Here is a 14,911-nt window from a genome sequence, read left to right as displayed (position 1 = left end):
CGCACCGATCGCGGGCCAGTCCCCTCCCGAGCACGGCCGTGGTGCTCACTCCCCTCTCCGCCCCCTACAAGGTTCAAACCAGCATTTGGCGCCCATGTTCACGACGGCAGCGACCAGCTGTGGTTGCCGCCATCGTGAACCGGTCGGGAACGGCAGGCCACTCGGCCCATTCGGGCCGGAGAATCGCCGGTCGCCATGAAAAACGTGAGCGGCGATTCTTCCGAGCGGGGGGTGGGAGAATCGCAGGGGGCTTGAGGGGGGCGTGTCGTGAGTCGCCCGGCCCTCCCGCAATTCTCCCACCCGGCGTGTGTTGGCTTTCATTAACAGGGGGATTGAGTTTAAGAGCAGTGAGGTTTTGCTGCAGCTTTATGAAACTCTAGTTAGACCACACTTGGAATATTGTGTCCAGTTCTGGTCGCCTCATAGGAAGGATGTGGATGCTTTGGAGAGGGTACAGAGGAGATTTACCAGGATGCTGCCAGGAATGGAGGGCATGTCTTATGAAGAAAGATTGAGGGAGCTAGGGCTTTTCTCACTGGAGCGAAGAAGGAAGAGAGGAGACTTGAGAGGTGTACAAGGTGATGAGAGACATGGATAGAGTAGATCTAGAGACTTTTCCCCAGGGCAGAAATGGCTGTCACGAGATACATAGTTTTAAGGTGATTGGAGGAAGGTATTGGGGAGATGTCAGAGGTTGGTTCGTTACACTGAGTGGTGGGTGTGTGGAATGCACTGCCAGCAGAGGTGGTGGAGTCAGAGTCATCAGGGACATTTCAGCGATTCTTGGACAGGCACATGGACAGCAGTAAATTGAAGGGGTGTAAATTAGGTTAATCTTAGATTTGGATAAATGGTCGGCACAACATTGTGGGCCGAAGGGCCTGTACTGTTCTATGTCTATGAACTCTGAGATCGGCTGCCATTTTGAAAGGGTGCGGCGATCTATAGTGAACTTGTGGGTCCCTCACACCCCACCCATGTGCAATGACACCCCCCACATGGACACTACCCCCCACATGGACACTACCCCCCACATGGACACTACCCTATAACCCCCCCAAGTGAGGACACCCTGCTGTAGGGTCCCCTGGGGTGCCCCTGTTCAGGCCCCCCCCCTCCCAAGTTCCCTTACCCTAGCACTCACTCCCTTCTAGGACCCCTGCCGATCACCCACCCAACCTCCCGGAGGCCCCTACCTATCTGCCCTGCACTCCCCCACCCTTCAAAATCCCATCCACCCTCATTTAATGGGCCTGCCCCCCCCCCCCCCCCCCCCCCTCGTCCCATGGCCCCTTGCACTGCCACCCTGGCACCCAGGCAGTACTCCTGCTGGCTTGGCAGTGCCATTCATACACCATGGCAATGCCAGGATGCCTGGGATACCCCTGCCAGACCTGTTGAGTATTTCAAGCATTTTATGTTTTTATTTCAGAATTCCAGCATTTGCGATCTTTTGCTTTTAATTTAGGTAGTACAACTTGGGATTAAAGACCGGTGTCCCCTGACGTGACCACATACAAATGAAGGAGTCTATAAACACGTATACATCTGCAGTTAGATCTCTTTGGTGTGTTGCACCTGCATTTAATTGTCCCCCACCTCATGAACCCATGTTCTTTAACTGAATAAGAATTTCCCGTTCCCCACCCCCTTCCTGATGTACTTAAACAATCGCAGCAATGAAGGATATTGAAGAAAAATATTGGCATGAAAGAGTAGTGCAAAAATGGTAAACAGTCCAGCAAAAAAACAATACCTGGAGCAAATTTAGTAAAATGTAAATAGAAAAGCAAAACAAAAGTTTTAGCAGAAGCTCGGTCTCTCTTTAAGGAGCCAACTTGAGCAGACCAGGCCAGGATGTGCCGTTCTCTCTAGGTTTAGTGAGCACTCTGGCAGAAGCCAATTCAAAAATTGCAAGATTTTGTGGTTTACCACTTTACCAATTATAGGATTAACTGAAGTTCACACATGCTTGAAACGTTGTCTCATCATGGCCCCTGGAATTATATATCAAGAGCAGTGAATCACCCCTGTGTCCTGCCTCCACAGCCCAAACCTGTTGCAGTAGAGTTTGTAAAATGAACCTTGTTCAGCCATAATGGGGAGGAAGGCGTCTTTTATTTTTTTGCTGAGAGGATTTTGGATTCTTCCTGTTGCCATACGTTATCATGATGATCTGCAGTATCCATGGTGTCTCTACTAACAGTCCTACTGAGTAATCTCAGTAGGAGCTTCCAGACTGTCCTGGGTTCATCCTTGTTCATTTTATGCACACATTGCACATCATGTACAGCACTGCTGACTTCTGACATTCACCGATTGTAGTGAAAACTGGTAGTAGTGACCAACCCAACTGCTCCTGACATAATCGAAAAAAGATTAAACAGATGCTATCCATCTCGACCACTGTTATTATCACCGAGATGGTAAATTATATTAGCATACATGCAATGTAAGAATAATCTACCATGGTAATATTATACCCATTCCTTCTTTATTCAAATCATTCCCACCACCAGTGACAGATTTGTAACCTGTGACCCTGCATTTCATGCTGGTGTAATGCAACTCAAAGCAGTCTCTCCAGCCATTAGCCACATCTGAAAGTACAGAATCTGTAATTATATTGCTGAGTGTTTTCACACTTCAACCTCTGGTCTGAAACCTCCATTTGGCTCACCTGTGGAAGGAGTAAAGTGTTGATTTTCAACTAGAGTTGGCTAAAATTCATGTTGTGTTGGAGCTCTGGATTGAGTACAGGATTGGTAAGGATAGGACCAGCCAAGGTTTCGTTCTCACTCCTCTTCCCAATTTTTCAACAGCCCCAACGCTCATGTGTGAAGAATGGACACTGGGGTGTGGTAATAGAGGACAGTCAGTGCCTATGACCAGGGACTAGTTATCACTTTCGGTGGGGGAGTAGTGAAGCTCGAAAGGCAAATAATGGTTCATTTATGAAACAATGTGTTTCTTGCCCTTCACAGGACTTGGCCTGGATGGTGTCTTTCTACATCCGCATCAGCCTGACTTACATCCCACTGCTCGGCATTCAAGGTTTCCTGATAATGTTATTTCTTGTGAGGTGGGGTTCCCATATCATATTACTAACTATTATTTGGTTGTCTGCTGCAACAATTGCAATAATTGGTGCTGTGAATCTGGAGTATATAAACCATCCATTAACAAATGCTTGTCATAGCTGTGGCTAATGTGGAAACTGGCTATGTGTGGTTTCTTTTGCTCGCCGTTTTATTTAATATGTATGAATAAACTAAGGCAATGGTGCAGCATTTCTTCAATAGCCCTGTTTACATTGTTTTACATGACTCTGGCCTCCGTTTTATCTGCGTGTCTTTTAGTTCCCATTCACTACCTTTGTTTGTTTCTGTTTTGCTGCCTATTTTCCACTCCCTCTATTTCCCGACATCAGCTGTGTCTAATAATTGAACAATTTATTCTTGCACTCAGTCAGACTGTCTGCATATTTATTGCAATCACTGCAGCTGATGTAATATTATAACAGCTGCTGTATCCCACCACTGAGAATCCAATCTCTAAGCTAAATGCTGTAGGTTTGCTGAACCATTATTCAACACTTCCTCCACCCACTGAGATCCTGGCATTGATCTGTGCATTTCTTTTTTTTTAAATGTATTTTATTACAAACCTGTATCAAAACAGGTTACAGCGAATAAACACCCCGGGAAACATACTTCCCAACCATCAACTTACAATTTGTTACAGGCTTTTCCTCTTTTTCACCCCATCACTCCCACGCGACGAACAGCCCCTCAAACACGGTCACAAACATCCCCCACCTTTCCTCAAACCCCCCTGAAGAGCCCCTTAACTCATACTTTATCTTCTCTAACCGCAGGAAGTCGTACAGGTCACCCAACCAAGCCACTACCCCCGGTGGCGATGCCGACCGCCACTCCAGCAAATTTTGCCGCTATGCAATCAGAGACGCGAAGGCCAAGACATCGGCCATCCTCCTCTCCATGAGCTCCGGCTTCTCTGAAACCCCAAATATCTCCACCTCCCACCTCCTCCCACCTCCTCCCCCACTACCCTGGCTAAGAACGCGAACACTCCCACCCAGAATCTTCCCAATTTTATGCAACCGGAAAACATGTGCGCATGATTCGCACATCTCTCACACTCATCTGCTAACCCCTGAAAGAACCCACTCATTCTTGGGTTGGATTAGATTGGATTTGTTTACTGAGGTACAGTGAAAAGTATTTTTCTGCAAGCAGCTCAACAGATTAAGTACATGAAAAGAAAAGGAAATTTTTAAAAATACATAAAAGAAAATGCATAATAGGGCAACACAATGTAACTACGTAAGCACCGGCATTGGATGAAGCATACAGAGGTGTAGTGTTAATGAGGTCAGTCCATAAGAGGGTCGTTTAGAAGCCTGGTAACAGCGGGGAAGAGGCTGTTTTTGAGTAAGTTTGTGCGTGTTATCAGACTTCTGTATCTCCTACCCAAGGAAGAAGTTGGAAGAGTGAGTAAGGGGGGAGGACTCTTTGATTATGCTGCCCGCTTTCCACAGGCAGCGGGGACTCTTGCCCGAGTCACATGCACCCTGTGCACCACGTTAAACTGTATCAGGCTCATCCTTGCATAAGAGAAGTTCCCGTGTACCCTATGCAGTGACTCACTCTATACTCCCCAATTGATCTCCCCTCCCAACTCCACTTCCCATTTCTCCTTCTTCTTCACCACCCACTCGCCTCCCTGCTCCCCCAGCAGCGTTAGCACCGACATCCCTAAAATGCCTTCTCAGCTGATACCATATCTTCACTGTGGACTGCACCACTGGGCTCCTTGAATACCTGATCGGAGTCATTGGCAATGCTGCTATCACCATAGCCCTCAAACTAGACCCCTTACAAGAATTGTCCTCCATCCTAACTCACTCTACCCCTTCTCCTTCCCACCACTGCCGCATCTGGTCCACATTTGCCGCCGAATAATAATGAAGCAAGTTCGATAACGCCAACCCCCCCCAGCTGCCTCTGCCTCTGTAGCAGGGTCCTCCCCACCCTCGGAACCTTCCCCGCCCATACAAAGTCAGAAATGATCGTGTCCACTTTCCGTAAAAAGGCCTTTGGTATAAGGATCGGGAGAGCTTGAAAGATAAACAAGAACTTTGAAGATTATTCATTTTCACCACTTGGACCCTCCCCGCCAGCGTTAAGTGCAGTGTGTCCCACCTCTTAAGATCCTCCCTAGCCTCCTCCACCAGCTTCGTCAAGTAACACTTGTGGTGCCCCGTCCATTCCCTCACTACCTCAATCCCCAAATACCTAAACCTCGCTACCGTAAATGGCATCCCCCCCTAAATTAGCTCGCTGTGCCAGCTCATTCACCGGCAATACCTCGCTTTTCCCTACTTTCAGTTTGTATGGTTTGTACATTTCAATGCTGTTAGATGCACAAAAGATCTATTTATTTCTGTCCCACTACCTGTTTTTATGCTCTTTCTTATTCCCTCTCTATTTACCAAGGAGCTGGTTAACCCTAACCCTAACCCCCAACAAGCAGGTTAGGCAATGCCAGTGGCAACTCCATGACAAACTGACCAAATTAGAACTGCTATCCAGCTGTGTGACCCAGGCATGGACTGCCCCCCTCCTCCCCCCAACCTGGACTACCCCCCATCCCTCACCACTGCCAGACCAGGCTTGGGGTCTCTTTCCAGACCCAAGTACCAGGCATCACACCAAAAGAAAGATGTGACAGTGACTAAAAGATGGGTAAAAGTTTCCGAGACAGTGATTTACAGATCCCTGGATAGCAGCTGGGATGGTGTAGGTTCTCGGTTTAGAGGTCGACCACTGATTATTTTGATATTGTAGAACTGATTACAATGTATAGCGTGCATCTTTTTCTTCAACAACAACTTGCATTTATATAGTGCCCTGAACGTAATGAAACTTTCCAAATCTCATCACAAGAGCATTATCAAACAAAATACCACACCAAACCATGTAAGGAGACAGTTAGCACAGTTGACCAAAAGCTTGGTCAACAAGGTAGATTTTAAGGAGCATCTTACATGGGAAAAGAGATGTATAGAATTAGAAAGGTTTAGGGAGAGAATTCCAGAGCTTAGGGTCTTGTCAACTCAATGAAAAACTGTCAATGATAGAGCAATTAAAATCAGGCATGCTCAAGAGGCCAGAGATGGAGGGGCCCAGAGATCTTCGAAGGTTGTACGTCCATCAACTTTGATGGACTGGACAGTGTCTGGTGACCAAAACAATTTTCCCCACCAAGTCCTGTTTTCTCAATTCGCAAATGACCAAGGTTCCAAGATAGGGCAAAGTAGATGCTTCAAATGCACTCTGAAGCTCTTCTTATAGCACTGCAACACTCACATTGATGACTGGGAAAGCTCACTAACAATCATTCAAAAGGTTGACAACTTGTCCATCCAAGTTGCATCACTCTTTGAGTCAAAACATCATGATGATGAAGCAAAGTAGTGCCAGAGAAGGAAAGAAAAGGAAGAAAGTCCCACATGCTGGAACCCACTACTTTGTGTGACATCTGCCCCATAGGCCCGCTGACCGGCGCGGCGCGATTCCCGCCCCCGCCGAATCTCTGGTGGCACGTGGCACCATCCCTAATTGCACGTGAGACGGTGCTGGTGAGGTTTGTGTGGTATAGATACACTTGCAGTGCTGCTAGGAAGGAAGTTTCATGACTTTAGTCCCGAAACAATGAAAAAAATGGCAGTATTGTTCCAAGTCTGGATGGTTTGTGACTTAGAGGGGAAATTTGAAGTGGTGATGTTTTCATGTGTCTGCAACCCTTGTCATTCCAGGCTGTAGAGGTTATGGATTGAGGATGTTAACTGTATATCAATTGTTTAACTAAATGCAGGTGGAGGACATTAATTGGGTGTTTCACTTGACGATACATAAAAAGACACTCTTGTCATCAACAGGACCATGCAGTGGGCGATCAGGAGGGTCGTCCAGCCCCTCGACCACGGATATATTTGCGGCTGTGTGTCCTGGAGAGGGAACACATGGGGCGGGATTCTCCGACCCCCCGCCGGGTCGGAGAATCGCCGGCAGGGCGGATTGAATCCCGCCCCTGCTGGCCGGCGAATTCTCCGGCGCCAGAGATTCGGCGGGGGCGGGAATCGTGCCGTGCTGGTTGGCGGCCGCTCACAGCGCCCCCCTGCCCCCCGGCGATTCTCTGACCCGAGATGGGCCGAAGTCTTGCAGGTCCCGCCGGGGTAAATTCAGCTAGGTCCCTTACCAGCGGGACCTGGTGGCGCGGGCGGGCTCCGTGGTCCTGGGGGGGGGGGGGCGATCTGGCCCCGGGGGATGCCCCCACGGTGGCCTGGCCCGCGATCGGGGCCCACCGATCCGAGGGCGGGCCTGTGCCATGGGAACACTCTTTTCCTGCGCGCCGGCCGTGTGGTCCTCCGCGATGGCCAGCGTGAAGGTGAACCCCCCCCGCGCATCCACGGGGTTGATGTCAGCAGCTGCTGATGGCTCCCACGCATGTGCGGACCCGCGTCGGCCGGCGGAGTCCCTTCGGCCAGGCCTTCCACACTTGCCGGCAGGGCGCAACCCACTCCGCCGCCGGCTTAGCTCCTGAAGGTGCGGAATTGGGGCGGGCCGACGCCAGAGTGGTTCATGCCACTCCGTCCCGCCACGACCCCCTGCCCCACTGGGTACGGGAGAATCCCGCCAACCATGTCTGTTGGCACAATTTGAGGCCTTCCATGCCCAGTGGGCACCGCAGGGACGGGAGTGATTTACAGGCCCCTTTAGCCACTTTTTGATTTAATGTTTGATGATTCCCTTACCGTTTGTTTTCATTTGATGCAGTATCCCTTTAAGGAGCTGCTCTTTTAATGTCTCCAGTATTCTTCTTCATCAACTGACTTGTTGAAGTAGAACCTGGGAGGTGCTTTCAGAGAAGCTTTGGCGAGTTGCTGCAGTGCATTCTGCAGATGCAGTCATAGCTCACTGGTGGAGAGTTGTATGTCTAAGTTTGCATATGACACTGTAGGTAGGGTGTGAGGTTGGGGAACGGGCAGTTACCAAGAGATATATTAGACTGAGTTCCGGAAAACTCCGGGAGATAGTGTTTGAGGTCATCCAAGACAAATTGATTTTCTTAATGAGCCACTAGGGACTGAAGGAGTTGGATGTCCACGTAAACAAATCGATGAAAACTAGTGGGTAGGTCCAAAAAAATAGCGAAGAGGCAAATGGAACGTTTGCCTTTATTTTAGGGGATTGGAATACATTACTGAGAAAATAATACTTCATTTGCACAGGAAACTGAACAGACCACATCTCAAATATTGTTTTAATTTCCGAACACTGCATCTCAGGAAGTTCTGCTGGTCTTTCGAGGAATAGTGTAGATTAAACCGAATAGTATCAAGACGTAAACAATTAAATTATTAGAACAAATGTAAACAACTATGAGGTGATATAATCAAGATCTTTAAAATTACAAAGGAATTTGACAGGGTAGGTACAAAGAGCAGGATTTAATGAAGGTGATGGAGGGTCTTGCCTAGTGGCTGGAGCCCCATGTCATCTCTTGTAGGGAAGACTCGCTGGCGGGTCTTTTCCAAAATCAAGGATCCGGGGGAAACTGAGTGCAGCCTCGGCTGGGCGTTGCCCCGCTGAGGTCCGAAAAATAAATACAGAGTGCCGTTAGATAGCGCCATTGTACCCGGCGCTACCAGCACCAGGAATGTCCCCTCTAATCACGCCCAGAATTGACTTTTTTTTTCTTGTGAAGATTGCGCTCATAATCTTAAAAGTAAAGCGAGTCCATTTCGGAGTAAATTCAGTCGGGAATTTTGCGGGGGGGTGGTCTTCTGGAGCACGATCCCCTAAAAGACTGCTGGATCAAATGGAGCTTTCAAGACCGAGGTTGATAGATTTTATGAGGTAAGTGAGTACATTTTTATTAAGTGAGTAAATGCTTTTCCTCGAGCTTCCATTCAGCAAATTCTTCTTAGTAATTTGGTGCTTAGTGACAGCATTGACGATAGGCTCCCATATCAGTCGGGTTTGAGTTTATATTTTACCTCTGCCAAATTGAAGATTTTATTATATTAATACTTTGTTCGACCATGTTCCTTACTTACCTCAGATGATAATTCCATAATTTGTTTTTGTTTGCAGGTTTGTGGAAAGTAATTGGTTTGTGTGGGTGACTCAGATGAATCACATTCCCATGATGATTGACCATGATCAGAAGGAAGACTGGCTGACCATGCAGGTGAGAAGCTAAAGGACACTGGCCGAAGTGGGGAGCTCCTGGCAGTGAGAGAACCTTTTTCATGTACGTTGCATGCAGTGCGAAAAGCCCTAAACACTGACCACACCAAAATATGCAACAGATGAGGAGGTAAATCGAAAATCTAGTTTTGGATTTTAAAACATAATTTGTGGAAGAAAGGAAAGGCTGAGAAAGATGAAGAGTTACAGAGCCAAGGGAATGAATGAGTTGGTATTGGAGGTCGTATACTAGCACAGTGCGTCTTAATGTTTCAGGTGCCAAACAGATATGTACCTCAGAGTCTCTGGGAGTTAAATCCATGATCCCATTTTGTCTGAAGTTGCAGATACAAGCAAACTTGGTCCTCTGATGTAGGATTTATCCCACAGTGAGACCATAGCCCTACAAACAGCCTTGCCCAAACCTTCAAAGCACAAATTTCAACTGGAGAATTATAAACACAACCAAAAATTGTGCCAATTATCCTCGGCTTCAAGGTCTGAGCTGCCACTGCTAGGAGGCTGCATATTGGACATTGCTAAACCCAAGATTTCAGGGAGGAGACAGGGTGCAGGTGGGAGATTGGGGGAGATTCTTTCTACAGAAGATAGCCAATGTATTTCTGTGGTCATCTGAAGGTATGAGTAGCTGCTCTCCAATATTATACAACCCAAATCGCGCACGCTGGTTAATATCTGCAACCAAGTGTGACTAACAAATTCCTTTTTGCATTCTGTGTAATGTACAAGTATAGGAGCTGATACTAGGACATGTGACCTGTACAATACCAGGTGGGTACTGCCATTATTACCCAGTGTCTACAGTACATGCTGATCTCTGTGGGCTGTATCTACAATGATTGTCTGTATCAGTCAATCAAAAATATCCCTCACGAAGTATTGTAATGAATTTCAATCTAACTAATTAATGTCCTCCTGATCTGTACCATGGAGCAAGAGACAGAAGATTGAAAACTACCAGAAAATTAAGGAAATGCAGGTCAGGTCCTATTCTGGATAGGTTGAACTGAAAAAGAATGAAGCTGCAGTTGTGGGGTTAGAGGGACAGAGAGAGAGAGACATGGAGAGAGTCCAATGGTTTCAGTATTGGACTGGAAATCAGATGTCAGGATTTAGAATTCCACCATGACTATTTATGAAATAGTTACTGGTAATTTGATCATTTGTGAGCTGTCAGCAGAAACCTGTCCATAAAAGCTTCTGGAGTTTCATAACTATAAATTGTAACCTCTACCCAGTCTGACCTACATGTGACTCCCGCCACACGTTAATTATCCACTGCTTTGTCCTGTGGTCATATCCAGAAGAAACTGAATTGAGACTGGCCCAGATTCATTTCCTTTGCACTTAAAGGAGAAGAGATTTCCATCCCGTTGTTGTTGAGTCGTTCCAAACCCTATTCCCACAGGTAAATAACCTGTTCCTGCGGAAAGCTATTTTGTTGTTTTCTTCCTCCCATGAAATAATCTGTACACCTGGGGAAGAAAGGATCCCTGGTGAGTTGGTGTAGGGTATTCCACCACCCTGCTGACTCACCATCATATTAGCAGCAGATGAGGTTTTGCTATATTTTGGGCCTGCCTTCCAGAATCAATGATATCTCTAACCCTCTTGTTTTCTCTCGCAGTTGCATGCCACTTGTAACGTCCATCAGTCCCTCTTCAACGACTGGTTCACAGGTCACCTCAACTTCCAGATTGAACATCAGTGAGTACCCCAGCCTTCAGCAGGCCAGATGTTTTTGCAGAAAAAGGGCACACAGGGGGCAGTGCCCATCCTGTGTTGTTACACTGAGAGTGAAGTACAGTTGATCCCGCAAATATATGACTCAGATTGGCATACAGAGGGAGTTGCCCTATTTGGATAGGGTTATGGAGCTCATGATGAAGTGAGAGTTACCCATTGTAGATTATACATTAGCCAAACAGTCATTGGGGATGGGTTGTTCGAGTGTACTCCTGTGTCAGGCGAAAACTGACCTGCTGTATTAGCAGCTATTTTAAATGAAGAAGAAGGGTTTGCATTTCTACAGTGTCTTTCATGATCACTGGCCTTTCCAAGTGCTTTACAGCCAATGGAGTATTATTGAAGTGTAGTCACTGCTGTAATATAAAAAATCAGTTCTGTTCTCCCTGTAAACTCAGCAGTGGGTGTGTCTGTATTGTGTAGACTGGGTATTAGCATTGACTTCTTAATATGTTAAGCAATTCTAACTGTGTTGTAATATTAAACAAACCTCACTGATGTAACATGTTTCTGATCAACTTCTTGTATAAACCAATTACAAAGTGGCACTGAAACTAGTGAGTGTCAGAAAATAAAATAAATTTCTAGGCTAAAATTCACCCCAAGAGGGAAGACAAAATAGGCTTCAATATAAAGAAGAATTGGACAGGGTGTATAACTGATGGCCAATTCACCATCACCCATTTTGCACCCCTATTGAGGTTGAATTGTATCCCAATGGTGTTTAAACTCTGTACCTGTCTAATTTCCTCTTGTGTTTCCAGCCTGTTTCCCACAATGCCAAGGCATAACTTCCACAAGGTGGCGCCATTGGTAAGGTCACTCTGTGCAAAACATGGCCTGGAGTACCAGTCCAAGCCTTTATTCACCGCCTTCGCAGACATAGTGCAGTAAGTAGTGCATCTTCTCTGATTTTAATTTTCTCACGTTGACCAGGAATGAACTGTAAATCAAGAGAATATTTCTAAGCTGCAAATACCCTTTCTTGAAAACTGTATCTTTGCTGACTTTGATGACTTAATGCATCATTTCCAACACTAACTTATTCCTTCACAACTCCGATCCCAGAACTGTGGACCCCCTGCGCTCAACTTCTACGATCTTTCAAAATATAAACCCATCTCCTTTTTTAATCATGAAAACTCTTGTTCTACTCTTTGGAGACATGGTGGTGTGATCAGACACTCTGCAGGATCATTTGCCTCACTAACCCTGCTAGTCAGATTAATTAAACAGTCAACAGCTGCCACTGTGTTTCTATCGAGAAAGCCAGGTGAATGGCCAGGTCCAATAGCTCAGCACATAACCAGAGCAGAACTGAAGAAAGGCTAAATCAGATATGGATTAGGTGATGCTCAGAGTGTGTTTTAACACCCGGTTACATGTGGGGGAAGTAGGTACTGAGGGGGGTTAGGTCTGACGTCCTTGAAAGGTCAAGACTGAGGTGTTTTATTTATTTATTCTTTCATGGGATGTGGGCGCAACTGGAAAAGCCAGCATTTGTTCGCCCATCCCTAATTGCCCTTGATTTGAGTAGCTTAGTAGGCCATCTATGACGGCAGTTCAGAGTCAGGAATGTGGGTCAGGAGTCGTACTAGACCAGACCTTTGAGAACGGCAGATTTCCTTCCCTGAAGGAACATTAGTTTTTATGACAATCAATATCAGTTTTGAGGTTGCTATTTCTGAGGCTAGCTTTCAATTCCAGATTCTTTGTTAATCAAATTTAAATTCCACCAGCTGTCATGGTGGGTTTTGAATCCATATTTAGGTCTGGTGCTGAGGCCCCGAGCCTTGAATTTTTTTGACACAGTGAAGAGGAGGAGAGTGTGGGATGGTCATAGTAAAAATGGAAATGGTTGAGACCGAGAGAAGTTGGAGTGTTAGACATGAGAGGGGAATTGCTCGTCAGACAAGAAGCTATCACTGCTTCATAGTCCAGAGAGCTGTGTTATTGGAGCTGAAGCTAGTACTGAGGCAACTCCTTCAGCTGCCTCAGAAACCTTTTCCCATTCTGCGATATGGGAAAGACGCAATGAGGACAGGAATTATAAAAGAAGCTCAACTTTTGGTGCAAAATAATAAAAAGCTGTAGCAGTCCATATTCATTGTGAGCTAGGAGACATTTTTAACTCAGTAGAGATTTGACTCTCTCTAAAGTTTTGAGGGTTCTGGACAGAAAAAAGAAATGGTTGGTACCAATGATGTAGTGGGACTTCTTGAAACATCTTTAACAGAGTTTGTTTGAATGTCAGCCCATCTTGTGTTTCGCAGCATTTAAAGGAAAGGAGCAAGCAGATTGTCCTGAATTTGCTTACCTCAGCCAGAATCCCAGCACCCTGGGCTGCAGAGGTGTTTGAACCCCAGATCACTCTTCCTGAAAAATATCTGTAAAGACGGTGGACAAGAGCAGGTGTGGGATTGGCTGTGAAGCCACCTGAAATCAAACAGGCTGTTGCCCATCACAATCTGTGCACAATCACAGGAAAAATGGTTGCTTGACTAAAATACAGGAGATGTCCGAAGAAACATATTCCAGCAAATGGTAGCTCCATTGTGACAGGAAAGTGGAAGATGGGGGGAAAAATTAAGTCCTCCTACGCCCCCCACAAACCCCTCCTCCCAACCCCCGCCAAGACCTGTGTGCCTTCAATTCCTCATGCCATATACTTAAGACTGTTCCTAAATGTGTGCAGGTTTGTGTGCTGATGCTAAATCATAGGCAGTGCTCTTCTGCATCAAACTGTTGAAGCATAAAGTTCGCTCTCGATGCACCATTACTCTACCAATAGTTATGCCCTGCTTGGTGCTTTTATAGAACTTACAACACACATAAATGCTAATGTTTGCTTTTGCTGCCTCTTCCCACCTTACTTCATTCACCAAATCAACATATCCCTCTGCTACATTCTTCTTATACGCATTTAGTTTCCCCTCCATGTAGTCTTGCATTTTGCAATCTGAACATTGTGAATAAATAAGTTAACCTGATGTGAGCAGAATAATGAATTTTTGGCAAGAGGTCGTGATTAACGCGCACCCCATGAGGAGAGAGATTTGGGATTTATATGTATTCAATATTTATTTGTGTTCTATTATAGCTCCTTGAAAGAATCTGGGGAGCTCTGGCTGGATGCATATCTACATAAGTGATTTATCGCACCAAACAACTAACTCGTATTCAAACGGCTGCCGCCTTGCAGATGGGAAAGAAAGACGGTTCCCAAAGGAGCTGCTGCCATTTTGTAGACATTGTGCCAAATGCTGCAGAAGAAATGCCCATATTGTTAATTCCAATGGGATAAATTAGTGTTAAAGAAACTGAACTGATGTCAGTAAGAATCTAAATACGATTCCGGTCTGAATAGATAATAAATTTGTAAATTGATTGTTTTTGCTGATCAAAGGATTCTAGTGCTGGAGAATGTTCCAATCCATTCACCTAGGGCTTGATCCTTAGTCCCTGAGGGGGGCATACTCACCTGAAAAGGCAACCAACTTGCTGCATCTTCAGGGCTGACTGGCCTCCTGTTGGTACTCCAACTTCGAGAGCCCACCCACCCTTCGCCTTTAATTGGCTGCAAGCCTGCCCACTGCCTACTAATTGGTAAGTTTGGGGACTATTTCCCACCTAGTGTGGGCTTCTGACCCCCCCCCCCCCCCCCCCCCCCCCCCCCCTCCAGTGACACTGCCAAGCATTACCAGGTCAAGTATAAAACAGATGAGCAGTAAAGCTCCCTTCACAATGTGCCTCAGGCACACAGATTGCCAGTTTTATGCTTTAGGTCCATGCCCTCTGTGAACTGGATTTGAATACATTTGAAGCAAGCCCCATACAGCCAACAGTGAAAGGACCCTTTCATCCCA

The 14,911-nt window shown here is 46.2% G+C and overlaps 1 protein-coding gene across 1 annotated transcript in view; it reads left to right on the top strand.

The window, feature by feature from the left end:
- Positions 1 to 14,708, top strand: part of LOC119971717 (acyl-CoA (8-3)-desaturase-like) — a 65,279-nt gene extending 50,571 nt beyond the window's left edge. Inside the window, exons 8-12 of the mRNA XM_038807657.1 lie at positions 2,985 to 3,082; positions 9,183 to 9,279; positions 10,927 to 11,006; positions 11,810 to 11,935; positions 14,146 to 14,708. Of these exons, the coding sequence (XP_038663585.1) occupies positions 2,985 to 3,082; positions 9,183 to 9,279; positions 10,927 to 11,006; positions 11,810 to 11,935; positions 14,146 to 14,197 (453 nt within the window). The 3' untranslated portion in view covers positions 14,198 to 14,708. The remainder of the gene's footprint in view (positions 1 to 2,984; positions 3,083 to 9,182; positions 9,280 to 10,926; positions 11,007 to 11,809; positions 11,936 to 14,145) is intronic.
- The last annotated feature ends 203 nt before the right edge of the window (positions 14,709 to 14,911 follow it).

Source organism: Scyliorhinus canicula, chromosome 9 (genome assembly GCF_902713615.1).
Source record: "Scyliorhinus canicula chromosome 9, sScyCan1.1, whole genome shotgun sequence".
NCBI lineage: Eukaryota > Metazoa > Chordata > Chondrichthyes > Carcharhiniformes > Scyliorhinidae > Scyliorhinus > Scyliorhinus canicula.
Note: the sequence above shows the minus strand (reverse complement) of the source record. Positions and strands in the feature narration are given on the sequence as shown.